Source organism: Mandrillus leucophaeus, unplaced genomic scaffold (genome assembly GCF_000951045.1).
Source record: "Mandrillus leucophaeus isolate KB7577 unplaced genomic scaffold, Mleu.le_1.0 Scaffold667, whole genome shotgun sequence".
Lineage (NCBI taxonomy): Eukaryota > Metazoa > Chordata > Mammalia > Primates > Cercopithecidae > Mandrillus > Mandrillus leucophaeus.
In genome coordinates, this window is record NW_012107219.1 from 1245400 (window position 1) to 1271038 (window position 25639).

Here is a 25639-nt window from a genome sequence, read left to right on the forward strand (position 1 = left end):
ACATGCACACACACACACACATCTGTGACACACGTGGAGAAATATTGCTGTGTAAAAATCCCGAGAGAGATACTGCAGGCTGTATCTGAGGGACTAATGTTTCATTGAATACACTGGAATATTTGGTTGTGAAAGAGAAAAGGCCTTGATTAGGAATCAGAAAGCTGAGATTCTGAGAGGATTCTTCCACCTCCCAGCTGTTTATCTATTGAAGGCAAAGTTTCCTTTTCCTATGCCCTGTTTTCTTCTTCATACATTAAGGAAGCTGAGCTGTGTGACATATAAGCTAATTCCCAGAACTTCCACATTTTATGCCTGTAGACTTGTCATTCCTATCACCTTGTATACCTTGCGGTGCCTACTCACCACCAGATAATGGTCATGGTCTTCATATCTAATGTCCTTGTCACATAACCTGCTTACCTCCCCAAAGTCATCACTCACCATGTAACCCTAGAGTGACCAACTCAATGCAGTTTGCCTGGGACTTTTGTGGTCTTAGCCCTGAAAGTCTTACATTCCAGGAAACCCCCTTCAGTCCTGATAAAATCCACACAGAATCTACCCAAAATTTTGTTACTTCACATATAAGGCATGCCTTTTTATGCTTTTCCAAATTGTGTTCCCTCTACACAAAACTAGCAGATGCCACCTGTGCAGGCTGAATTGTGTACCCTTCAAAGAGATATGCTCAAGTCCCAACTCCCAGTACCTCAGAATGTGGCATTGTTTGGAAACAGGGTCTTTACAGAGTCTAAGAAAGCTCAATAGAGTTAAAACAAGACCATTAGGGTGGTCCCTGATCCAATATAACTGGAGTCCTTATAAAAGGGGAAGTTTGGACATAGAGGCAGACATGCAGAGGGAAGATCCTGTGAAGAGACATAGGTAGAACACTATGTGAAGGTGGAGGCAGAAAATGTAGTAATGCACTGAAAAGCCAAGGCACATCAGAGATTAACAGAAAAACCACCAGAAGCCAGGATAAAGGCATGGAACAGATCCTCGCAGTCCTGAGAAAGAGAATGTCGCTTACACCTTGATTTCAGACTTCTAGACCCAAGAACTTTAACACAACACATTTCTGTTGCTTCATATGCCCAGTTTTGGGTACTCTGTAACAGCAACCCTAGAAAACCAAGACACCACCAATTCCTATATGCTTAGGGCAGATTTTTTTTTTTTTTTTTTTTTTTTAATGGAATCTCACTCTGTTGCTCAGGCTGGAGTGCAGTGGTGCAATCTCAGCTTATTGCAACTTCCGCCTCCCAGGTTCAAGCATTTTCCTGCCTCAGCCTCTCCAGTAGCTGGGACCACAGGCATGCACTACCATGCCCAGCTAATTTTTGTATTTTTAGTAGAGAAAGGGTTTCACCATGTTGAACAGGCTGGTCTTAAACTCCTCACCTCAGGTAATCTGCCCGCCTCAGACTCCCAAAGTGCTGGGATTACAGGTGGGAGCCACCGCATACGACCAGATTATGTTTTATTAACTAAGTACTTTTCCAACTGATCCTGTATGGGACCTTGGAAACGTTGATATAATGTTCTGTGCATAATACTCTAGGTCTAGAAGGGGCCACATGAAGGCTGACTGATTACAGACGTTAGGAAACCATTGGCACCCAGACAGTGTTTAAACCCATGAAACAGTTTCACCCAGGCAATGAAGCTTTGCTAAGTTGATTGTTTAAAGGCCAAGATTTTTACTGGGATGCATTTTAATAACAGGTAGGGGGTTATGTTGCTTTAAATATCAAATCTGAATGATAAATGTTTGAGGTGATGTGTATCCCAATTACTTCAATTTGATCATTATACATTGTACGCACGTATCAAAACATCAGATGTACACCATAGATGTGTACAACTGTCTAAAATAAACATCACATCGTAAACATTATAAATAAACAAAAAATATCAAGAACCACGCACAGTCTTATGACTAGCTGCTGTTTTCTCCTTATATTCAGTAAATACAACTTGGCTGATGGACCATGGGCTCCTCCTGGGAGCCAGGCATCTGTTCATCTTCTCTCCTTTCACTCTCCCTGGCCCTCTGTCTCTAAACACTTGAGTCTAAAGATTTATCTCAGTTAGGGTGGAGAAAGACAGAAAGAAATCCCATTTTGGCATCCATACCTATGTCTTACACTTATTGTTCAATCTGTTTTCCTCAATGCCCCCCACAAGGAGGGCATTAGGAATGTTCCCAGCTATAAATAAAGTACATTGGTTCCATTCCATTCCTGTTTCTTATGGTTCTATAGCTCCCTAATTCACAGGAAGAGAGAAATCAGGAGTGAGACTTACGTTTTATATAAACCTAACCCCAGCATCTCAGAAACTACTCATCAATAGTATTTGGAGTGCAGTAGGAACTCTGTCACAGTGCTCAGAACATGTCTCCTTCATCAACATCCAGCTAACATAAGACACCTCATCCAAGAAATGTGAATTAAAATAGGTGAGTGCCAACTATGTTCTAGGCAGGCAATGCCTCTCCCTGCTACAATCCGCTCTTCACACTTCAGCCAAATGAGATTCTGACCCATATCTGATCACATCACTCCCCTACTTAACACATTCCACACTGGCACCTTCTGTACCATTCCTAGGAGAGAAAGTCCAAACTCCTAGGCACGCTTTTCTACCTCCTCTAGGAAGCCTTCTCTGCCTCCCACCACGTTGAGTAGTAAAACCTGGTTTATATGTCAGCTCCCCCAAGTGCATGGTGAGATTTTCCTCTCAGGATCAGTTCTCATCCACATTTGTACACAAGGCTCTCTGGCTGCTGCTCTCATGATATAGACAAATTATTTTGGTAAAGCTATTCTTGACCCCTGAGCCGAAATCAGGATGCTTTTTGGTCCTCATACCCTTGATTCCTCTGCAACAGTTAGCCTTGGGATGCTCCCGCCTTCTGGCTCTCACATTTCTGTGACTCTTTGAATTCTTTGTCCTGATTTTCCTTGCACCTGTCCAACAGCTCTAGCTGAGACTCTTTGGCAAGTTTCTTCACCTTCAAATATACTTAAATTGTGGATTTTCTCTTTAGAGTCTGATCTTACCAACAAAACAAAATTCAGACTTCATAATACTGGCTCTGGAGACAAACAGCTATGAATCCAAACCCTGACTGTCATAAGGTGGCCAAGTGACCTTGGGCCTCAGTGTACTTATCTGTGAAATAATACCTATCTCAAAGGTCTATCAATGGCATCAAGTGAGTTGACAGAGTAAAACCTCCTGGCACAGTCTGAGCTCACATGTCTGTGCTAGTGTTGTATAGTCACTGAGTGATTTCAGCCAAGCTCAATTATGGCTATGAGCTGATGAATCCCAGCCCAGATTCCCACCTAGCCTCTGCACTCAGATACCCCATTGCCTTTAGACCTATGAACTCACATCAACTCCTCTTGCTGCTGATCCTCTTCTCCTTCAGCTTTATTGACTAATTCACCCAAGGGAACCTCTTACCATCACTGCAACTTTTCTCTTCCCCTCAACACAGTACAAAAGCACCAATTCTTTTCATTCCGTTACCTCAGCAGTCCTCAGTGATTCTCCTTCTGAGCTACCTTCACCTTTTCAATAATTTCTCCCCACCCCAGCTGTCATCCTGTTTGATTCTAACATGTCATTTCTATTACATATACAATCAAGCAACTCCCTTACTCAAATTGTTTCGCAGTCTTCCTTTATCAACAGATGCAATCTCAGCTCCAGAAGGGGACACACACACCCTTCATGATCAATCTCCTTGGAATCTGGCTAGCACCATCCCTCCCACTCTATCAAAAACAAAACAAAACAAAACACTTGTATGCAGTACTCTTGAAAACCCTAGCACTACCCAGGGGATGGCATGCCCTTTTCCATTTCCATACCTTTGTGCATACCTTCCCAATGCCTGAGACCACCTTCTCAATGCCTGAGACCCCCTTCCAGCCTTTATCTGGCTTGTGAATGCCCTCTCGTCCAGGTAACCCATCCTGATACCTCCTGGGTGGGTGTTTTGGGAGTTCTCTGTCCTCCATCAACACCTTGTCCATGTTTAGCTTCCATTTCTGACATCACTTTCTTGACTTCCACCTGTCTCTCTTACACTATATCAGGAGCAACTTGAGGTCACAATTGTGTCTTTCTCATTGCTCTGCCCAGAATTCTTCAGATAGAGCCAACAAGAGCAAGAGCTCAAGGTCTCCTAAATAAGCAAATTGATGACAGACTGTAAATCAATAAACTTTCTTTTTTTTTTTTTTTTTTTTTGAGACAGAGTCTCGCTCTGTCGCCCAAGCTGGAGTGCAGTGGCCGGATCTCAGCTCACTGCAAGCTCCGCCGCCCGAGTTTACACCATTCTCCTGCCTCAGCCTCCCGAGTAGCTGGGACTACAGGCGCCTGCCACCTCGCCCGGCTAGTTTTTTTTTGTATTTTTTAGTAGAGACGGGGTTTCACCGTGTTAGCCAGGATGGTCTTGATCTCCTGACCTCGTGATTCGCCCGTCTTGGCCTCCCAAAGTGCTGGGATTACAGGCTTGAGCCACCGCGCCCGGCCGAGGTTTATCTTTCAAGGGGGGATTTGTATGAAAATGCCATGGGAGGAACATCACATATTCCCTTTTGAGGAGGACAACATCAGCAAGAAGGGAGTGAGCCAAAGGGGGCTCTTTTCTCATTCACTTGCTTTTAAGGAATGAGAAAAGGGGGGCCATGATCACTTCTGAGGACTCTATTTGGAGAATAAACTTTTATTAAGGAAATGTGAGTACATTTGGCTAAGAAAGTATCTCTCACATCTGTCAGTCATTGGCTGGAAGGATTCAGTTCTCAAAACCCACATTATCTTCTCATTATTCAAGGAGGAGACACTGGCAGGTGCCAAGCAGCAAGAAAGCGAAGTCTGAGTATAATTTCGTCCTGAGAGTACCGTTCTATAATTTCACTGTTTGCAGCAGTGCATAGCATTTAAGAAATAGGGGGAGAAAGACATCACAACATTTGAATGCCCTTGTCTGAGCCAAATAAAACAAAATGTGCACTGTGCACTATGGTATGAATGTGTCCCCTCTAAACTGTATGTTAAAATCTAATGCCCTCCTAACGATGTTAAGAGGTGAGGCCCTTTGGAACGTGATTAAGTAATCAGGGCTTTGTCCTCATGAGTGGATTAGTGACTTATAAAAAGCCTGGAAGGAACTAGCTTAACCTTTTTCTCCCTTCTACTTTCCACCATGTGACAGGGCAGCATTTGCCCCTTCCATCATGTAAGGACACAGCACAAGAGCCCTCACCAGGCATCAAATGCTGGTGTCTTGAACTTGGACTTCCCAGTCTCCAGAACTGTGAGAAAATAAATGTATGCCATTTGCAAATTACCCAGTTTCAGGCATTTTGTTACAGCAGCACAAAAGGACTAAAACAGTGTGTTGGGGATGAGGGGGAGGGGAGAGACAGAAAGGGAAAGAGAGAGAGAGAGAAAGAAAAAGAGAGTGAGCAAGCAAGAGAAAACAGAGTATGTGAACGCTAGCATCTAAGCATCGAAGAATGAATTCTTTCATGTGGCCACTTGCAGAATGTTCAAAACCAGGGCAGATATTGCACCCATGTGAGCCTCTACTTCCTCTATGATTTAGGGATAATACAATATTCCTTGTAGAACTGTGAGAATTACATGAGGTTATTTGTCATAATACAAAGTTTTAAATTTTTTCTTCTCCAAAGAATTCTGGTTAACTCCATTGGGTTGAGGCATAAAAGACACTTCCACCCAATGATGGTGAAGTGATGTTTTTTCAAGTAAAACACCAAATTTTACTAGTTCTGAGAACACAAAATATGATGGTGGAAGTGAAGATCTGCCTGCTTTGAGGAAGAACAGCAGAACAGCCTTCCAATGGTGTCTTCCGTTTTTCCAAAAGTTTCTAAACAGTAACTCAGCTACTTGAGTGTCAACGGCTGGGGTCTGTGGAGCCATGGAAAACCTTACATCAGCTGGATGGAAGATTTGTAGACGTTTTCTGTTTACAAAACCTCCTCTCACTTATAAAGTGCAGATCCATTACCTAATACCATGAAGTTTCTTAATCTATGTTTAATTCCTCTAAGCTTTGTGAAATGTCTTTTGCAGAGGTTTTAGAAGGGGTGGAGTAGAAGAGATTTGGGAGTATATGAGGACAGTTATGTCAAGATCATTTCCTCCCTCACCTTGTTCAATGATGAAAGAGTTTGATCAAACAGTATGAATCTTCATGAACATTAACCTGGTCTACAAAGCAAGACAAGCAGCAAGATGTATTCATTTTTTAGGGCATATTATTTATATTATCAAGAGAGCATAGTTTCCTAACAAAGAAAAAAATGACAATTTTAAATAATGAAATTATTAAAATTTGTGCTAGTGTTGCATAGCAACATGTTTTTCCCCCCATTTCTAAAGTGCACTTAAATGCATTTTAATATTAAAACTAAAACTATAAAACAAGTGAAATGTGCAAAAATACAGCATTGGTTAAATAAATTATAATAGAATCACATGACGGAATTCTGTGTAGTTATTATGTTGTAAAAATATGTAGGGTTATTGAAAATGTTTATAACATGGCAAGAGAGAAAAACAGAGAGTAACTTATACACTTTTACCCTTTTATATATTTTTGTAAAGGAAAAGACATGTGAATATAAAATAGTTTGTGCCTAGAGAAAGAATATGATGACATTTTTCTTTGTACTTTTACTTATTTTCACAGTATACATATTTATGTAATCAGAACTATAAACATACATATATATGTGTGTGCAACTGAAAGTTTAAAGTGTGGATATCTGAAGGAATACATTTAAAACTGCTTTTGAGCAACATTTGACAATTCATGGGAAAAAAAAAAACAAGAGCAGTGAAGGATCCTACTCTCTTATACCTCCTCTGGCCCAAGATCTACTCAAAAACCTTCTAGGAAAGAAACATTCTAGAGTTTAGTATATTTTATTGACTATATTTTCCTAGTGTCCCTAAAGCTATTATTTCTTTAGAAATATGGCATTTTCACTTTGTAGATCTCAAATGTAAAGTAAAAAAGAGAAAATGTGATTTCTCCTATTGAAGCCAATAGGAATAAACATGGCATCCATTAGTGTTTAAACCCATTTTCATACTGCTATGAAGGAATACCCAAGACTGGGTAATTTATTTAAAAAAAAAAAAAAAAAGGTTTAATGGATTCACAGCTCCACATGGCGGGTGAGGACTTACAATCATGGCAGAAGGTGAAAAAGGAGCAAAGGTACGTCTTACCTGGCAGTAGGCAAGAGAGCACGTGTAGGGGAACTGCCTTTTATAAAATCATCATTCTCATGAAACTTATTCACCATCACGAGAACAGCCCAAGAAAAATCCGCCCCCATGATTCAATTACCTCCCACCAGGTTCTTCCTACAACACATGGTGATTATGAGAGCTACAATTCAAGATGAGATTTGGATGGGGACACAGCCAAACCATATCAATTAAATTTTTAAGTGACAAGAAGACCGCTTCCTGAGGAATTAGCTGTAATAAGCATAAAGTACCTGCACAAAATGTAGAGAGGAACAAGTATTCAGAGCTTGACCAGATCAACAGTCTGTTCCAGCCCCAGCACTAACCAGCTGAGGATGTTTTTTTCAGAGTCTTAGTTATAATCAATGGAGTAGTCCATAGAGGGCTTAGGTCCTCTTGGCTAGTACTGTAAAACCTGGGTCTCTATTTTACTAGGTGCTTTACAAATATCACCTCGTGAACGTTTAATAGATTCTGCAAAATAAATGAAGAAAGTGAGATGAAAGAATTTTAATAACTTGCCCATGGGTACCCTGCTAATAATAGAATAAATGACATTAGAACCAGGATATGTGTCTCTTAAATGTCTGTGATTTTTCCATCATCCTACCTTCATGGCCACATGACCTTTTACTCTACTTAAGAGACCTCAGTGAGAATCGTCAAGTACCTTTAGAGTACAGAGTTCTTTTACAGCACAAAACTAGAAAGGACCACACTGCCCAGTGGCATTCTGCTCTGCCTTTGATTCCACCAGGAAGTATTTGGGCCCTGTGGGTGGCTCTGAGCTCACCAGAGGCATTTTAAATCTCAGCAGGTCAATATCCGGTCCCCTGGAAAGAGCTTTTCTTTACACACCTGCTGAGCCTGTCCTCAGCCAGGGGTTAAGAGGATAAAAGGCTCAAAGCAGCAGGCTCATGAAGTCACAGATTAAAAGGTAAATTGAGAAAAAAAAATAGGACAGGGCAATCATTAACAGGAATGCGGATTTGTCCAAAAAATAATCCAGAATGTTCATCTACATAAGCACTTGGGTAACTGAAGTCTGTTCACTCATCATAGGAATAATGATAATAATGTCATTGTATGAAAGGGGAATATAAAATTGCGATTAAAATAATAATTATGCAATTTTAGAGAACAAAAGACTCAGAGATGAACAAGGCTACCTATCCCTTTGTGCTAGATGAAACACGGACTGTAAGTGATCAATATCCTACATCAAACTGGCTTTAACAAAAATAAAAGGAATGGATTGGCTTGAACAACTGAAAAGTCATGGGGCTGGAATGATGTATTAAATCCATTGCTTCTGTGGTGTGTCCAAATCATACCCACCTACCATTCATCATGGTGGACATTCTACCTTCACAAATGCATCATTGCCAAAGCCGTTGTAACGCTAAACTTGTAGGTTCACCTGCACGCTGACTGCCCAACTCTCTAACGGTTGCTTCTTAGTCCAGCAAAGCTGAACATTCAATGGGGCTCTCAAATATTTATAATTCCCACTCACTTTCAAAAGTGTGGGAATGAATGAAAAGGATCTCAAAATATTTTAATAAGAGAAGTGGGGGAAAAAAGATTGTTTCTGACAGAACCAGACAAATCAATTAATTAATCTCTGGCAAGCAAAGATAATTGTATTTCTGAGTCTATTAAGGGACATCAGAGCTAGTTAGCTAATTTCACAGGGGAGCTGGATGTCGCTGGGCATTAGGCAGTGATGGGAAACATCAGGCAGAAACACAAGATGATATTTTCTTTCAGGAAGCACTTGACTTTCAACTTAACTATTTCCACTTTGGTAGAGAAGAGCCAGGTGAGTGTGTTCAAAGGAGATTTCAATCCTAACATTTCTGAGCCTTCACACTTTTACACCAGCTCTGATAATACTGATCGTAGGTCCTTTTTGTGAGACTATTCTGTGGATGAGAACAGAATTTTTCAGTAAAATCATCTAAAGCCACTGGGGAGAAAATCTCCTAAATGATATTGTAAAGAAGGGGAGGAAGAAAGACAGGGGATGAATCTAAATATCAAACAATGAAAAATCTTACTTGGAAAGAAAATCAGTTTGATTTAGAGCTTTATCTGAATTAATATTTAAAACTAAATTTGAATTCATTGTCAAGGACAAATGTTAGCTCCATTTCAGCTAACAATACTAGAAATGCAGGTTCATACCCTCGTAAATAGATACAAATGAGTTATGGATATACTGATGATTAACAAATATCCATGTAATGAGTTTCATAATTAATTGTTCATTAGAAAGCATTTGCTTGGGAGAAAATAATTGCATAAGAAAATAAGACCATTCCTCCTATTTTCTCGCCATTAGCACCATGCTGGAAAGCTAACACAAAGTCTCCAGAATTTCCACAGCAGAAGAATGCATAAACGGAGTTAAGATCCAGTGTCCTATTGGGGAAGAGAAGGCTTCGCAATCTGGTTATGAAAGTAGAAGTCAGGGTCTCATTTTCTTTATAAAAAAGAGGCTAGCAAAGAGAGGCTGAGATTACTTGGCCTGTGCAATCTTCACTTAGCCTTAATTCCGTCATTTCCAACCTTGAAATTACCTCAGGAACTTTAGCAAGTGCTGACACCTCAGTCCCACTGCAAAGATCTTTTTACTTAATTGGTCTGGAGGATAAAAAATTTCAGTTTTCCAGGAACTTCTACTACACAATGAAGGCTGAGATTTTCACAGGAACTCTTTCATCAGAGTCATCCAGGGAACATATTAAAACACAGTCTCCTAAGCCCCTCAACCAGAGATTCTGACTCAGTAGGTCTGAGACCAGGGCCAAGAATTTCCATTTCTTTTCTTTATTTTTTTTATTTATTTATTTATTTTGAGACGAAGTCTCACTCTGTTGCCCAGGCAGGAGTGCAGTGGCACGATCTCGGTTCACTGCAACCTCCACCTCCACCTCCCTGGTTCAAGCAATTCCCCTGCCTCAGCCTCCCGAATAGCTGGGATTACAGGTGCACACCACCACGTCCAGCTAATTTTTTTGTATTTTTAGTAAAGATGGGGTTTCACCATGTTGGCCAGACTGGTCTCGAACTCCTGACCTCAGGCAATCCACCCTCCTCGGCCTCCCAAAGCTGGGATTACAGGTGTGAGCCACCATGCGCCAGCCAAGAATTTCCATTTTTAATGTGCTCCCAGTTGACAGGGATGCTGCTGGCCCATGAGCTACCCTTTGAGCAGCATTGATTTAAATAGAACATTAGGAATTAGGAATCATCTTCTATTACTATCATTTAATGAAGATCCATGTGACTCATCTGTAATTGAATAAATTTTGAAAGAAGAAACAGGAAGTTCAATACAATATAAGCTAGAATTTTTCTCCCTGTATGCACTAGGCCCTATGCTGGGCACTGGCAATGCAAAGTCAAATAACATCAGATCTTTACTCTGAAGCAGCTCACATCGACAGAGAAGAAGACAAAGCAACACATTACATCTCTAACATTCCCTTTTTGCAGTTTCCTCTTCTGCAGTCTAAAAACTCTCTGGCAGTTGACACTCGCATCCCTACATCTCCAAGTTTAATAAAAAGTATGCTGCAATATATACATCCATAAATCCTTCACCTCCGCCCACTCCCCCACTCTTACTCTTCACTTCAACCATGAGTTGTCGTCTTTGGTCTTTCAGGTGGGCTCGGTGTTCTGACATCACAGGTCCCCTGTCGGGCTGACCCACATCGATCCTTAAAGTGACAGCTCTGCTGTTATTTCACTCTGAGACATCTGTTCTGACTCTGCCTAGAGACTGCATTCCTCCTTCTCTGTCTCTTCATAGTATCCCCAGTCTGTCTCAGTGACAAGCATCTACCATGCATATGATGGTCATTTTCTTTTTTTCCTGATTTTAAATTTTAGTTTTCTGTGGGTACATAGTAGGTATAGATATTTATGGGGCACATAAGATGTTTTAATACAGGCATGCAATGCATAATAATCACCTCATGGAGAAGAAAGTATTCATCTCCTCAAGCGTATTTATCCTTTGTGTTATAAACAATCCAATTACCCTCTTTTAGTTATTTTTAAATGTACAATTATTATTGACTACAGTCACCCTGTTGTGCTATCAAATAGTAGGACTTATTCTTTCTAACTTATTTTGTACCCATTAACCATCCCAACTCCCTCTCACCACCCCCCACCCCCATATCACTTCTTTTTTTTTTTAACGAAATACCATTACCCAATTTGGTGATGGTAGGGACCATTCATCTGATCATCTCCTCAAGTAGTATTGTGCATGGACTACGGTGCACATGTGATAGTCTTCACTGATGGCCATTGGTTGAGTGACCCTTTAATCTATGAGACTTTGGTCTGAATGACTTATAGCTGCTTCCACAACCTCAAGTCATCTTCTAAGATGTGAAGAAGATGTTGCAAGGTGGATAGCGCACGCTGCTTGAAGTCAGACATTCTGACCTTCTTATTTGTCAGCTGTGTGTACTTGGGCAAAAAACTTAGCTTAGGGGGCCTCGGTTTCTTCATGCTACAGAAGTTATACAGAGTCTTGGGGACGTTTTGAGGATAAACTGGATAATGTATAAATGGTATGACACATGGTAGGATTACTTATTATTGTTATCTAATTGGGATATACATACCCTGTAAAAATAACTTCAAGATTTACTGAAATATTTGAACTGATGGTCATTTTCTGTGTATGTGTCAGTCTCTCTCATTAGCTGGGAAACACCTCAATGGCAGGGGCTCTATCACTTCATCTTAGTGTTTCTAGAGCCGAAAACAATAGCATACGCAAACTAGTGTCCTTGGGAAAGAGTAGATGACCAAATAAAACATGTATAGATGTGCCTTAGGAATATGGAAAAGCTAGGGATTCCAAAAATCTTGGCTGAACACAATAACTAAATGTCCATACACAGAGATGGTTTGCAGAGGAGGTTATATTGAGCTGGAACTTGTATAGCACAGAATTTTCAAGAGAAATGCTAGGTGGAACAGGGCCAAGAATTGTCTGATGAGTGAGAGCAAAAAGAAACTGGGAGGGTTTTAAACAGGGAAACAAGGTGGTCACGACAACCTTTTTGGGTAGTAACTCCATTAATAGTGTTAATGACAGGTTAGAGACAAGGCTATACTTGTAGTGGTGACGATTTAGTTGGCATCGACTAGATACAAAGTACCCTACTACGTTCTCTGCATATATTAATTAATGCCATACACTTTCAGATTCACCCATGAGACAGACTTTGTCACCACCATTTTACAGGCCATACAATGTTGGGTTGGGGGATGTTTCCAAGTCCTCAGAGCTCATAAACGGCAGAGCATGGCTTCAAATTAAGGTCTGACCCCAAAGCCAGATCCTCAGTACTTCCCTGTCCCTGCCTTTTTGTCAGCATGAGTCTTACTGCTGAATGTGGGGGTGACATCCTATGATTCTTGATGACTAGTTTGAGGAGAAGTTTTCCCTTTGAGAATTTGTGTCAGTCCATACAGACTTTGGATGAAGGCATGTTGACTGTTTGCTCAAAGCAAACATCATCACAAGGCAGTGTGCATTCTCAGACTGGAACAAACACCCATGAATATAAATGTGCTAGAAGCAAGGAACTCCCTGATCAGGACAAATTATCAGGCAATATTCTTTCTTCTTTATCTTTATGTTTCCAACATAGCATCTTATAAAACCTGGAGAGGAGGTTTCTTTCTGGCCAGACTGTGTAACAATGAGCTGCAACATTTGGATGGAGGTACAAGAGATATTTCTCATCAACTACATAAATGAGGTGGAACTTGGAAGACCACAGTCAGGCTCAGTCTGAAAGGTACTCTCCCTCTCATGCAATCCCCAACTCTAATTTTTACCATCCCAAAGACACTGTAGAGCACACATTTAATCACATATCCTTGCACCCCAAAAAGGAACCAGCTTCCCCAAAATCTACATTTCTTCTCTTTACTAACATCAGAAGACCATTTGCTTTTCCTCAGAAACTACCCTGGGGCCCCACCTTGCCCACCAGGCTTGGATTGTAGCCATGTCTTCTCCATGGAGCACTTGCTGGATAAAGTAATTACACTTCATTCTAAGCATAGCTCCTGCGGGATTCAGAGCAGAAAAATACTTAGCACCTGAGCATCAGGGATCATGCCTGTCAGGAACACCCCTGGCAAATGCAGAATCCTGGTTGGCATCACGCCCAGTCCACAGCTGCCCGAAGGCAGGATTTAGGAGGCTGGTGGTTACCAAGTCCAAGGTTTTGTTGCTGATGAGACCTTAGAGATCCTAGACGTCATTACAAGACAGTATGCATCCACCTGAGAGGTCTAATTCGCTTCATCCAAACCACACCCAGACCTGTCCATAGAAGTAACTGCAATCAAGTGACCCTCAAGCATATGTAGTCATAAGATTATGCCCTCATCCACATCTGAAGTGGGTGCCTAAATACGCACCTTCCTTGAAACCATGAAAAGCAGCCTTAAGAGCTAGAAGCTTATAAGAATATTCCTAATCTTCTGGGCGGGTGGTTTCCAACTATTAGTGATTTGTATGCCTATCTATAAAACCATTCTTGAGTATAAAACCCCAATTATGTATATTTACTTATAAATACTACACATGTACAATTATACTCATATGTAACATGCATTATAAATATAGAAAAAGGTTTTTTAAAGATGAGAGAAGGATATAATAATCCATGTTTTAAAAATAGATATTTTATATATTAATGGATCACATAACATTTTGGGTTTTTTTTTTTTTTTTTTTTTTTTTAGATGGAGTCTCACTCTGTCACCCAGGCTAGAGTGCAGTAGCACAATCTCAGCCCACTGCAACCTCCACTTCCTGGTTCAAGCAATTCTCCTGCCTCAGCCTCCAAAGTAGCTGAAATTACACAGATCCACCACCACTCCCAGGTGATTTTTGTATTTTTGGTAAAGATGGACTTTCACCATTTTGGCCAGGCTGATCTCAAACTCCCAAACTTAAGTGATCCACCTGCCTTGGCCTCCCAAAGTGCTGGGATTACAGGCATGAACCACCACACCTGGCTGATCACATAATATTTTTTTTCTCCCAAAAAACATTACAGTGATTCCAAGTTCTGGTTTTAGTTTAGCCTAATTCAATATTAGACTTCAGTGGTGAGCATGGATAAATGAGATGCTTCCCAAAAACATACAGATCTAGAAAAAAGGGTATCGTAGGCTTGCTGAATAGGTGATTATTTTTATTCTCATTTTTCAAGCTTTTTTACAACTCAACAGGGGTCTATTCCTGTTTTGGATGTGTTATTTTGAAATATTTTGTTAAGGGTGATTATTTTGTGTAAGACCCAATATCCATTTAGAATAAGGTGTGTTTTAAGTATTTATGCTTACAAGTCTATATATCAAATCGTTTTTAAAATATAACTAAATCACTATCTACTTATTGTTAGATGGATTAGCTTATCATCTTTAATTCTTACTGTGTGTATCAATAGGCTTTTGTAAGAAGTAGGATAAATGTGGTTGGTTCTGGCATTTCCTGGTATTTAGTATGCTTCTATTATTAATATTATCTTCAGTTCATGATTCATCATCGTATTGGACATTTTTCTATTTGTCTTTTCCTAACTCTTCATAACCAACAATATGAGGGTGAGTGAAGTTAAAACTAGAGATCAATTTAGAGCTGTATGTAACTGACCAGTTGCACACTGCAGTATTTTGCAATGTCAGTCTGTGCTACAGACTTCCCTCTTTGCTCTTGAGACCTAAGTTACTGAATGGGATTCTGCCATACAGAAACGGCAAGGTCATCCACATCAATCTGGATTCTACTTATTAGTGAAGCTTGATTTCAATTTTTTTCCTTTTCACCAAAGCAATTGTAAATAGACGTTCTAATACTGTCTTTCCACATCCTGATGGCTGTCTTGTGCACCCTGGGGAGAATGAAGCCCACTTTGCACCTTAAGTAATAATATAAAATAATACATGATTTTGAATGAGAGAAGCTTAGCCTCAGCTCCTCACTCTGCTATATTATAACTATGTACTGTTCTACTTCCCTAATCCCAAGTTATCTATCTGATACATGAAGATACTGCTCAGTTCTATGGTTTGTTATGAAGAGTCAGGAAAAGACAAATAAGAAAAATGTCTAATACCATGATGGAAACCTGACATTATCAAAATCGCTTGCTTTTCTTGTAAATGTGAACCTGAAAAGCAGAGTAGAGTGCTGCCAAAGTAGCAAACAGAAGCAGTAGCACAGCCTGGACTCAGGAGTACTGGCCCCAAGCTCAGGGCTCCTATCAATATACAATGTGACTTCTGATCAAATGAGATGTGGACTGATGGCAACAGGACTTCGAGAAGGATGCACAGATCTTTGCCTCATTAAAGCTCAGCCTCTGTGAATGCTGCCCAGAACCCCTCCTCATATGCCTCCTTCTCTGGAACAGAAAGCTGGTCTCAGAAACATTTCCCATTCTTCTCACTGCCTGGGGTTCAGGACACCCACCAAAACCACTCAACCTCACTGAATTTCATCCTTAAGTAAGTAGGGGCTATAGTACACAAGAGGCACTTGAAGCATTAAACTCAGGGTTATCTTTTCACAACTGGAGTCTAATCTTGGAGGTAGATTATTTAAATGTACATGGATTCTTAGTCTTCTATCTAGAGATGGTATCTATTTCTTCATTTTGAAGCTGGACTGGCCTTGTGACTTGCTTTGGTTGGTGGAATGTATTAGGAAAACAACTTTATGCATTCCAAGACTGAACAACAGGAGATTTTGTGTGTTTCCCCTTTGATAGCCCAGGACCCTAGCCTGCTGGAGGATGAGAGGCCACAAGGAGAAGCACAACAGCCCAGCTGGGAGCCCCAGACCTGTGAGTGAGCCCAGTGAGATCATCCAAGTCACATCTAACTCAGTAGAACCGCCCAACTGAGCCCAGTCCAAACTACTTACTCACGAGCTAAACTAAGTTGTTGTTTTTAAGCCATTAAGTTTTAGAAGAGTCTGTTATGCAACAAAAGCAAAAGGATAGATATCCCTTGTTTTTTATGCTAATTTGCTCTGTTAATTGGACACATAAAAAAACTCAATTTCTATTAACTTTGTTTTTTGTGTGTCAGTAATATGTCAAAAGTAGTAGCAACCATCATGAGGACATGTAGTTCATGTCTGTGTTTGGTTTCTTATATAACTATTTCACATCTTGATTATTTACAATGAGCCTTGGAGGTAAGTCTATCATGAGGATTTATTAATATCACCAGCACATGAAATGCCAAATTTAGACTGCATCCTCAAAAAGATAAAAGCAACTATATTTCAATTATATAAATGGATGTTTGGAAATACCAACATTATCAGTTTTTTAAAGATCTAGGCACAAGTGTTACAATACGTGGTTTTGAAGTAACGGTCTGCATCAGTATTGAACATACTGACTCCTTTTTACCACAGCTACACAGGCAACCTTCATTTTCCATCAATTCACTTCCCTTTAAAACTGACATATTTAATAGAAAGAGCCACTGAGAAGAGAGTAGGCAGAACGGAGTGCAGGAGGGAGGCGATGAATTAGCACTTTCTAGTCTCCGTCAATATGTGGTTTATTTTCAGATGCAATAAAGGTTTGGATTTTTGACTTGGCAGGAAAACACAATGAAAATCTTTTCCTCATTAGTACCAAATTTCCTACAATCTGACTTCCCCACCTCCACTTTCTTCCATGGAAAGAAACACACACACACACACACACACACACACACACACAAATACAAATTATAAAGCATACTTACCCTCTCTGAAAGAGATCCACATTATAAAATTTATGTAGCTCTACAGAAAACTCAACCGTTCCTTGTATTTCAGACATGATCTTTTTGGCTCATTACCTGAAAAACAAGAGAGAAATTAACAGCTTGAGATCACATCAACCACTCAGAGAGAATCTGGCTTTTACAACAGGAAATCAATCTGACCAACAGGACCAACAGGAGTAGCATGTGTCCACTGAACGTCACCACTCAGGGTTCCTTTTATGGAAGAAGACACGGAGAGACAAAATGACTTGCCTACTGTCACAGCTTCTACCTGGAAGGGCCAGGAGGCAGACCCAGGTCTCCTAACTCCAAAGCTGAGCTGGTCCCCTGCCCTTTCCTATCTGTCAGTACCGTGGAGACAAAAACATCCTGGCCAAGAGCACATCCTTCATGGCCAAAGGCACAAGAATCCCTGCTCTACCGCTTTTCAGCTGTGTGACCTTGAGCAAGTCACTGAACTTCCCTTATCTTCAGTGTTCTCATCTGTAACGTGAGGACTGGTAATAGCATATAACTTTGATAGATGGTGGGAAGAGAAAATAAATATGCCACATTAAGCACTTTGCACAGTCATTTGTGTAGTAAATACTCAATAAGTTGTAGCTACCACTGATGATAATAATTTTAAAAGATTTTATAATTGATATTATAAATGCAGTCTTTAAAGACTAAAGGTGGCTGGAGCAATATCAAGCATGGCACATAGAGCATGTGGGTGCTGCTGCCAGGTAGATGTTTAACCCAACTTGACAGGTTGCTAATTTTCCAATTAGTTGTTACTGGGGGTCAGTAACAAGACGGTTGAAAGGAAAAGATGGGAGGAAAAAAAAACATTAAAACAGTCCAAGTCTGGGATGAGAAATAAGCCAAGAGGTACATTGAAAAGCAGGCTGGGTTTTCTGAGAATATCAAAGCATCTAGATATCAGGAATGTGATGAAAGGGAAAGAAGTTTACTTGTACTGAGCACCTACTATATTCTTGGTGTTGCATAAAGTATTTCATGTAAGTTGCCTGATTTTTTCCAACAAGAATTTTGTATTATTCTTGCCCCATTTTGCATGCAAGAAAAAAGGACCAGAGAAGCTCTGACCTGGAGCCACTTTCTAACTCTGTAATATGCTGGTGGTGTGGCCTTTGGTAAGACCTTTGCATTCTCCAAGCCTGCTTACTACCATGCCTAACAGGGATAATGCAAGCTACTGAGTAGACTCCTGATAGAATAAGAGATAACGACTTGCAATATACCTGGCACTTAGCAGGATCTCAAGACCTGGTATGACCTCTGGGAAGGGAGAGAAGGAGGAGAGGGGAAAGGAAGGGAACACGTGGATCTGTCACCTGGCAACTTGTGATTCAACTTGGATCTCCTTCCAAAGCCCCTCTTTCTGCCCCCAGATGCCTCAGGGACCAGACCATTCTTGTAGTTCAGAGCGCAACTTCACTGCAGTTAACAGGGTCAGGCTAGGCCAGATCCCACAGATAAGAGCAGGAGGGATTAACTGGGCCTTAACTGCATCTCAGCTCAGGCAAATGTTTCATCCAGGCAACATTTCTAGGGATTCATAAGGCTGCATACCAAATTAAAATCCTTAGAACCAACCTCTATAAATTCTGCAAGACAGAATTTCAATCTGGCAACCATGGAAAGGCCTGGCTCACAAACTGTGCCAAAAACTCATTTCCCTAATGAAGAGCCATAGAGGTGCACCCTGACCCTGCCCAACACACCGGAGCCAGTCAAGGTCAGAACCCGAGGTTCAATTTTAATCCCAAGTTACTTCCAGTCAAAGTCAGATGGAGGGGCAAGCAAACGGAAGCCACTCTGTGCTTCCCTTCATAATCACATTAAATGTCAACAGCTGCATTGTCCTCATTTTCTCATCACCCCACTCAGCCTGCATCCTCCAAAAACTCAGAGCTGGTAAAATCACCTGACTCCTTTCTTGGAGTTGTCAGTTTTCTATTATTCCTGGTCCCTCTCCTGATCTCTGATCCTGGGGAGGAGAATATATAGAAAGAGAGACAAAGGCAGAGCAGGAACAATGAACCCCAATAGTGCCAGCCTACCATATACTACACACTGATGGGGGTTCCATGCATGACTTCACACAATCCTCAAAAGCCCTCTGTATGGGTGGCATTGACCCTGAGCCACACAGACACTGGTGCTGTGCAGGCAGAGTGCCTACCCAGGAGCCTGAGTTCTCCAGCTCCTGCACTTACTGGCAGAATGGCTGGCACCATGTTTTGGGATAGAGCTAATATTTAGAAGAAAATATTTAATGCATGGAGAATACCACATGGAACATTCTTTTCTCCTTGAAAGATGCACCATACCATGCTCTTGTTCAGGACAAATGGGATAGGGTTCTGGAACTTGTAAACACAGACACAGTTTCTCGGTGGGAAGCTGCCTTTTCCTTTAAAATAGCATGTTAGGCATTATAAACAAGCACTCATAATGTAGTGAGGAAGGTGAGTTCCATGTAAAATAGTTTTGTTTGTTTGTTTGTTTGTTTTGTTTTGTTTTTGTTTTTGTTTTTTGAGATGGAGTCTCGCACTGTCACCCAGGCTGGAATGCAGTGGCTCGATCTTGGCTCACTGCAAGCTCCTTCTCCCAGGTTAACTCCATTCTGCCTCAGCCTCCCAGGTAACTAGGACTACAGGTGCCCGCCACCACACCTGGCTAATTCTTTGTATTTTTAGTAGAGACGGGGTTTCACTGTATTAGCCAGGATGATCTCGATCTCCTGATCTTGTGATCCGCCCGCCTCGGCCTCCCAAAGTACTGGGATTACAGGCATGAGCCACCGTGCCCCACCCCATGTAAAATACTTTTAAAACTGTGTTGATTTTGCTGATAACATCCTTGGTCCACTTTGTGGTCAGTAATCTAGAGCCATTTGCCTTGGTCGCAACCTTCTCCCCTTCTCTTTTCATCTGAGGATTAATGGGAAGGTATCACAGCAGTGGTTTTCAGGTGTGGTCCTCAGACCAGTGACATCAGCAACATTTTGTTGTGAAAACCAAGTATTGAGTTCCATGCCAGACCTGCTCAGTCAGAAACTCCAGGTTCAGGGATCTGTGTTTTCACAAGTTCTCCAGGGAATTTAGGTGCAAACACTAATTTGAGAACCACTGGCCTAAAGACAAGGGTTTTGGCATTAACTAGACCTGAGTTAACTTGCTTTCTTGTGAGCTGCATGACCTTGGGCCCATTCCTTAACTTCTCTGTCCCTCATTACTAAGAGGTGAAGAGTAAGAGTACCTACCCTATAAAAGTGTCTTCATGATCAGTAGGGAGACAGCATTCGAAATGTTTAATATACTGTTTGGCATATTGTTGGAACATACTTATGACATATGCACACAATAGACACATGACACATACCCCACACACACATCACAGTCATACACACAAACACACAGATACATACAATATGCATTGATACAACACACACACACAAATCTTCATCACACACACAAGATGCCCATGACACATACCCAGCACACACTGGGTGCTGAAAAGACTGTCCAGGAAAGCCCGTTCTCTGCCTCTGTAGGACTGAGCTCAGGGGCAAGGTTCTGAGAATGCATCGTGATGAGTGCAGTGAGAAGTGTCAGCATACGTCATGCTCATGAGGAGGACAGGACACGATTTAGATCTCCGTCCCCAGCACATCAGCAACCACACCTCGGGGAGACCAGTTTTTCTCAATATTTGTTCCAAGAACCTCCCATGAAACATCAGAAAACCCAGCACTCACCCCCAACGTGAACATGTACCATACACACAACAACATACCCAACCCAAAACACACAGGCACCATCTGCACACACACCACAGACATCTTTTCTACACTAACTTCCTACTACAACCAGCACCACCCACCACTCTAGTGAACTCAGTCATTCTGCTGCATTTGGTGTGACTCTGAAAAGCTCACCTTCAAACCTGCACTTCCTGAAAGCTGTGTGTACAGGCACTGTGGCACTCTAAAGCATACGGAGCTTACCAGCAGACCTTGCCCTCATGATGCTCAGGGACTGGGAAAGGGTGATTCAGTGACAATCACAATGCCAATGATGACAGCTTAGGAAGAGGGGGGACCTGGGTCTTTGGCACTCAGGTACGGCCTCCCTGGGAAGGCTGGCTTCTGAAAGAGGAGGCCTTTGCCATGCCTCAGTCCAGTGCCATCAGTGCATATCTCTTCTGTTCAGAAAGTGAAGAGAGTAACCTCAGCAGGTCATCTCAACCTCAGCTCACCTGAAGTCGACACACCTGCCCTTGGTACTGCCCTTCATTGTGTAATCTCCCTGGGCCCCTGGTTACTGCCTGGTCCTCACTCAGGCAGCAGCACCCACAGCTTACACCTATGTGCAGACAGCTTGCCCCTGGTACACCACATTTAGGCAAACATGCCTAGAGAAGAGGATGGAGAGAGGGGCAGGATGGGAAGGCCCTTGAAGCCTATGTCTAGAAATTAACACAGGCATCATCAGATTAGCCTTCCTTGTGGACAGCGGAGAGAACAGCCTGTCTCTAAAACAATATACATACAGGCTCCAGAACAAGACTCCTGGGTCTCAATGGCCCTGGGTGACCTTGGAGTCATTATTATCTTCCTGGGCCTCTTTTTCCTTGTGTGTTAAGTGAGGACAATAATAATACCTACTTCCTGGAGTATTGCAATAATTAAAACTATTAACATACATAAGGCACTCAAAATAGAGACTGGCATGTGATAAACTTTCAATACACGCATGCTATGTTTAGCTTTGTTACAGAAGACAGAACTAGGAGACAGAGTAAAAGAAAATGCAGTGAAATTACAGCTTTGTTTGGTTTTCATTCACTAAAAAATAATCTTGATCAAGTGCCCCTTACTGACCTGCCCTGTTCTGGGAGCTTTCTAGCCATCCCAGCTGCCCAACAATGGACCAGTCTACTTTATGAAGCAATGAACTCCCTCATCACTGGGAGTGTGCAGACAAATGATGAGGTCCCACTTTTCTGGGAAAGCCCCTGCCTTGAGTTTAAACAACAATTAAATTCCCCTTTGTCCACAAGATTCTAACATCTCATTACCCTAAGCAGGCCATGTTTGTATTTGATTGATGAGGAACAAAAGAGGCAGAGGGTAGACCAGAGAACCAGAAGGTGATGTCACAGAACCTCAGTTCAGATTAGATTTCTGCCACTTAATAGGTTGACGAGGACATCACTTCATCTCTTTGAGTCCAGGCTTCTGCCTCTGTACCTGGAGGGAAACACCTACCTCAGAGGATGATACAGAATGGTAACTAATTAAACCAACTTTTGTAAAGTATTAAAAATGTTCTCATGGTCAATAGGATATTGTTAGAGTACAGAAAAATATTTTAGAAACATAGCATGTTACTTTTCTTCCTTAAGAAGGAGATGACTGGGCTATAAGTCCCTAAAAAGGAGTCATTGTCTGTTTATGAATTTCTGAGCACTCCACGCCCAACCTGGCATCTGGTAAACAGCAGAGGTTCACAAATACTATGGAATTAAGGAATAAAATGGTAACATCAGACAACAGACTCTGGGCCAGAGTGTGAGTATGAAAGAGGAACAGAATTCAGCAAGGAAAACAAAGCAACAGAAAATAAGACCAAAAGCATTTAAGAGTTGAAACAGTGATGTTGGTTATGGCAGATAAAGCAAGTTCTTTGTCATTAGAGGCATCCAAAAAGGGGCTGTCCAAGAAAGCCCTTTCTCCACCTCTGTCAGACTGAGTTCGACTGAGGATACACAGTGATGAGTGCACTGAGAGGTGCCAACATGCATCATGCTTAGGAGGAGGGCAGGACATGATTCAGATCTCCATCCACAGCATATCAGCAACCACACTCGGGGTAAACCAGCTCTCCCCAATATTCATTCCAAAAACCTCCCACAAAAGAACAACCTGGGAAAATTAACAACAACAACAACAACAACCACCCAGATTATTGAGTCCTACACTCAGATCTCCTCATCAGACTCCAAGACAGGATCTAGGAACACAAAGGCTAACGTCTGATCCCACTGCTGCATCTGCCTCTAATGCCAGCTCTGGCAGAAAACCTGTGCTTGTAAATCATAGCGGAGCAGAATGCATCTATGTCCCATTTGTGTGGCTGAATGCGGACAAGAAATCACCTCTGAGAAGAAATATGAGCTGATTGTTTTGTCAAAAATCAAATTCTTTTTCTTTTAGAGCTACAAAAATTGTCTAGATTTATAAACTACTATGTAAAATGCAGAGTCTACATGGCACCTGCAATGGAGCCTCCATAGTGTGCCCGTCTGTCTCTCTCTCTCTCTGTCTCTCTCTCTGTCTCTCTCTCTCTCTCTCTCTGTGTGTGTGTGTGTGTGTGTGTGTGTGTGTGTGTGTATGTGTGTATGTAGGTCGGGTTTTGGGATAGACCAGCCAGGATCCAGATATCAACGTTACAATCTACCTAAAGTTAAAAAACTCCATAAACCTCAGTCTCCTCCTCTGTAAAACAACAAATAGATCTTTATCCCCAACACGTAACACAGAAGGTTGACAACAGATGTCAGACCTAGCCCTTCCATAACACATAAAGTTGAAGCCACCAAGAATAAATGGGAATACATCTAGTTAATTGTATGAGTGTTTCATTTTGAATTTTCTTTTTACTGTTATCATCATATTTCACCGAGCCTTTTCTTTCTGCATGTGTGTTGGTTTCCCTCCAGTTTTTCATCATTATTATCCAGAATGGTGTATTCAAAGACATTCAAAACTAAGCAACATGGTGGGGATGGGGGAAAGTCTGTCTTCTCTGTTCCAAAATTGTGACCTGCAGGTCTTTCTCCCAGCAACAGGACATGGAGATGGCATTCCCTCTTGCATTCAAGGAATCTGGAGAGACCTCAAAATTGTGGCAGACTGTTGTCACTTACCCGGTTGTCTGGGCATCAACTGGGTTCAGCCTTCAGTCCTTCTTTTTTTGTTTGTTTGTTTTATTTTGTTTTGAAATGGAGACTCACTCTGTTGCCCAAAATGGAGTGAGGTGGCACGATCTCGGCTCACTGCAACTTCCGCCTCCTGGGTTCAAGCGATTTCCGGCTAATTTTTGTATTTTTAGTAGAGACAGGGTTTCACTGTGTTGGCCAGGCTGGTCTCGAACTGCTGACCCCACGTGATCTGCCCACCTCAGCCTCCCAAAGTGCTAGGACTACAGGCATGAACCATTGCACCTGGCCCAGGGCCCAGTCCTTCTTCTCCCTTCCTCACAAAGACAATTAGTTGTCAGTTCTCACTATCATTATCTCCATCTCCAAAGCCACCACCCTAGGAATGCTGATCACTATTCTCTTTCCTGATTATTCCCACCTCTTCCAGGCGCCTCTCTCTGCTCCAGCTTCATCACCTTCTGTGCATTCTCCACCTCTCACTGCAGTGGCCTATCTTGAGCACCAAGAAGCTCATGTTCTGCATATCTCAAAAGCTTTCAGTGGTTTCTCTGGCCCTTGGCAAGATTCAAGAGGCATTGTACACTCCATCAACCTCTTACTTCTCCGGACACAATGCTTTATCCTCTCTCCCATGCCAAAACTGAGCTTTAATCTATTTCCTTTAGTTCTACAACATGTGATCTTTCAAAGATTCCATCTCTGTATAAGTACCAGAGAGAACATCAATGCATTAGGGTAGCACTGAGGATTAAAGATAATCGCATACATAAAGAACTTCAGTCATTGCCTACAAAACTGTCAATCACTCATCATCACTAGCAATCACTATTTTTATTTCCACCTTCAACATAGTTGGCAGAAATTCAAAAGGTCCCTCATATCCAGACCTAAAGAACTAGGCCCCTGTCTTAACTTTAGAGGTTCTGGCATTTGTAGAGGCCCGAGTAAATGTTTGCACTTTTCATCACAATATATCAAAATGTTTAATTAGTTATTTACATTTTTTTAATGTACTAGAGCAGTCTCAGTTGCCTCTGAGAATGTTGGATAAAATATTAAAACTGTTTTGAAGAAATATCATAACTCCAATACCTCATTAGATTTTGTTTGGGAATAAATTATTTTACAAACATGTTTTCCTTTCAATGCAATTTTTCTTTAAAACTTCAATCTTCAGAGTATATGGTCTTTGAAAGATTAAATGAAAATAATAATTCAATCTTAATATACATCAGCATTTACTTTATGAAAAGGGAAAACAACATTAATGTTCTCAAAGGACTGTGTATCACAGAATTACAATATAGACGGGAAAGGCTCGGGAAGAGATCTCTCATGTACAGAGGAATATTATGAGGATAGAGAAGGATCTATCTTAGTCTGTTTTCTGCTGCTATAACAGAATACCACAGATTGAATAATTTATTAAGAACAGAAAGTTATTTGGCTCATGGTTCTGGAGGTTGGGAAGTCCAAGAGCACAGCATCTGGTATTCCCCTGTCCACAGTAGGAGGACTG

The 25639-nt window shown here is 41.4% G+C and overlaps 1 protein-coding gene across 2 annotated transcripts in view; it reads right to left on the reverse strand.

Moving 5' to 3' along the window:
• FAM135B (family with sequence similarity 135, member B) overlaps window positions 1-25639 on the reverse strand; it is a 299141-nt gene that overhangs the window by 224707 nt on the left and 48795 nt on the right. Inside the window, exons 1-2 of one of the 2 annotated variants that reach the window (XM_012001610.1) lie at window positions 17140-17237; window positions 16563-16640 (exon numbers count right to left, since the gene is read on the reverse strand). Coding sequence is in view for 1 of the 2 variants with exons in the window: in XM_012001609.1 (XP_011856999.1) it covers window positions 17140-17216 (77 nt within the window). In the remaining variant the exon portion in view is untranslated. Of the gene's footprint in view, window positions 1-16562; window positions 16641-17139; window positions 17238-25639 lie in introns of those variants that run through there. The other variant, XM_012001609.1, reaches the window with a different exon arrangement.